The sequence below is a fragment of the Corvus brachyrhynchos genome, unplaced genomic scaffold (genome assembly GCF_000691975.1).
Source record: "Corvus brachyrhynchos isolate BGI_N302 unplaced genomic scaffold, ASM69197v1 scaffold2475, whole genome shotgun sequence".
NCBI classification, from domain to species: domain Eukaryota; kingdom Metazoa; phylum Chordata; class Aves; order Passeriformes; family Corvidae; genus Corvus; species Corvus brachyrhynchos.
In genome coordinates, this window is record NW_008238215.1 from 29023 (window position 1) to 31100 (window position 2078).

Consider the following 2078-nt stretch of genomic DNA (forward strand, 5'->3'; position numbering starts at 1 on the left):
TGCCCCGCTGGGGCGGGCCCTGTGTCGGCCGGCCGGGGGTGCGCGCGGTGCCGCAGCAGGTCGGTGAACTCGAGGCAGCGGGCGTGGGGCGGGCGGGCGCGGGGGGCGAAGCAGAGCTCGTGCACCAGGCGCAGGGCACTGCGGCAAACGTCCTCCTCGTAGTCCCCGGACATGGCCTGGGAATGGGGCAAAACCGGGCGAAAATGGGCAAAAACGGAGAAAATGGGGGGAAAATGGGGAAATGGGCAAAAAATGGGTAAAAACAGGGGGGAAATGGGGAAAATGGGGGGAAAATGGGCAAAAATGGGGGGAAAACGTCCTCCTCGTAGTCCCTGGACATGGCCTAAAAATGGGGCAAAAACAGAGAAAATGGGTGAAAACGGGCAAAACCGGGCAAAACCAGACGGAAATGGGCAAAAATGGAGAAAATGGGGGAAAAACCAGGTGAAAATGGGCAAAAAATGGGTAAAAATTGGGGGAAAATGGGGAAAATGGGGATGAAATGGGCAAAAACAAGGGGAAAACGTCCTCCTCGTAGTCCCTGGACATGGCCTGGGAATGGGGCAAAAAGAGGGGAAAATGGGCAAAAACGGAGAAAATGGGGGAAAACGGGGGGAAATGGGCAAAAAATGGGCAAAAAATGGGCAAAAACAGGGAAAATGGGGGAAAAATGGGCAAAAATAGGGGGAAAACGTTCTCCTTGTAGTCCCCGGACATGGCCTAGAAATGGGGCAAAAATGGGCGAAAATGGGCAAAAATTAAGAAAATGGGTGAAAACGGGGGGGAATTGGGCAAAAAATGGGCAAAAATGGGGGAAAACGTCCTCCTCGTAGCCCCCGGACATGGCCTGGGAAAGGGGCAAAACCAGGCAAAAATGGAGAAAATGGGGGAAAACGGGGGGAAAATGGGCAAAAAATGGGCAAAAAATGGGCAAAAACAGGGGGAAAATGGGGAAAAATGGGGATGAAATGGGTAAAAACAGGGGGAAAACGTCCTCCTCGTAGTCCCCGGACATGGCCCAGGAATGGGGCAAAAACGGGCGAAAATGGGCAAAAACAGAGGAAAATGGGGGGAAAATGGGCAAAACCGGGCAAAACCAGACGAAAATGGGCAAAAAATGGGCAAAATAAGGGGGGAAAAATGGGGGGGAAATGGGCAAAAAATGGGGGGAAACGTCCTCCTCGTAGTCCCCAGACATGGCCTGGGAATGGGGCAAAAACGGGTGAAAATGGGCAAAAATGGAGAAAATGGGGGAAATGGGCAAAAAATGGGCAAAAAATGGGCAAAAACGGGGAAAATGGGGAAAATGGGGATGAAATGGGCAAAAACAAGGGGAAAACGTCCTCCTCGTAGTCCCTGGACATGGCCTGGGAATGGGGCAAAAACGGAGAAAATGGGGGAAAACGGGGGGAAATGGGCAAAAAATGGGCAAAAACGGGGAAAATGGGGAAAAATGGGGGGGAAATGGGCAAAAATGGGGGGGAAATGGGACAAAATGGGGGGAAAATGGGCAAAAACGGGGGGAAACCGTCCTCCTCGTAGTCCCCGGACATGGCCTGGGAATGGGGCAAAAACGGGCGAAAATGGGCAAAAATGGAGAAAATAGGCAAAACCGGAGAAAAATGGGCAAAAAATGGGCAAAAACAGGGGGGAAATGGGAAAAACGGGGGGAAAAGGGCAAAAACGTGGGAAAAACGTTCTCCTTGTGATTCCCGGATGTGGCCTAAAAATGGGGCAAAAACAGGGAAAAATGGGCAAAAATGTGGGAAAATGTTGTTCTTGTTCCCGGATGTGGCCTAAAAATGGGGCAAAAATGGGGAAAATGGGCAAGAACGGGGAAAAACGTTCTCCTTGTGGTTCCTGGATGTGGTCGGGAAATGGGGCAAAAATGGGGGGAAAATGGGCAAAAACGGGGGGAAATGGGGGAAAACGGGGGGAAATGGGGAAAAATGGGCGAAAATGGGCAAAAACAGAGGGAAAATGGACAAAAAACCGGGGGGAAATGGGTGAAACTGGGGGAAAACGGGCAAAAATGAGAAAATGGGCAAAACCGGGGGGAAATGGGAAAAAATGTGGGA

General features: G+C 51.3%; 1 protein-coding gene across 1 annotated transcript in view; it reads right to left on the bottom strand.

The window, feature by feature from the left end:
* Positions 1-412, bottom strand: part of LOC103615205 (synaptotagmin-3) — a 15734-nt gene extending 15322 nt beyond the window's left edge. The window contains 1 exon segment of the mRNA XM_017733674.1: positions 19-412. Within this exon segment, the coding sequence (XP_017589163.1) occupies positions 19-173 (155 nt within the window). The 5' untranslated portion in view covers positions 174-412.
* Between the last annotated feature and the right edge of the window lie 1666 nt (positions 413-2078).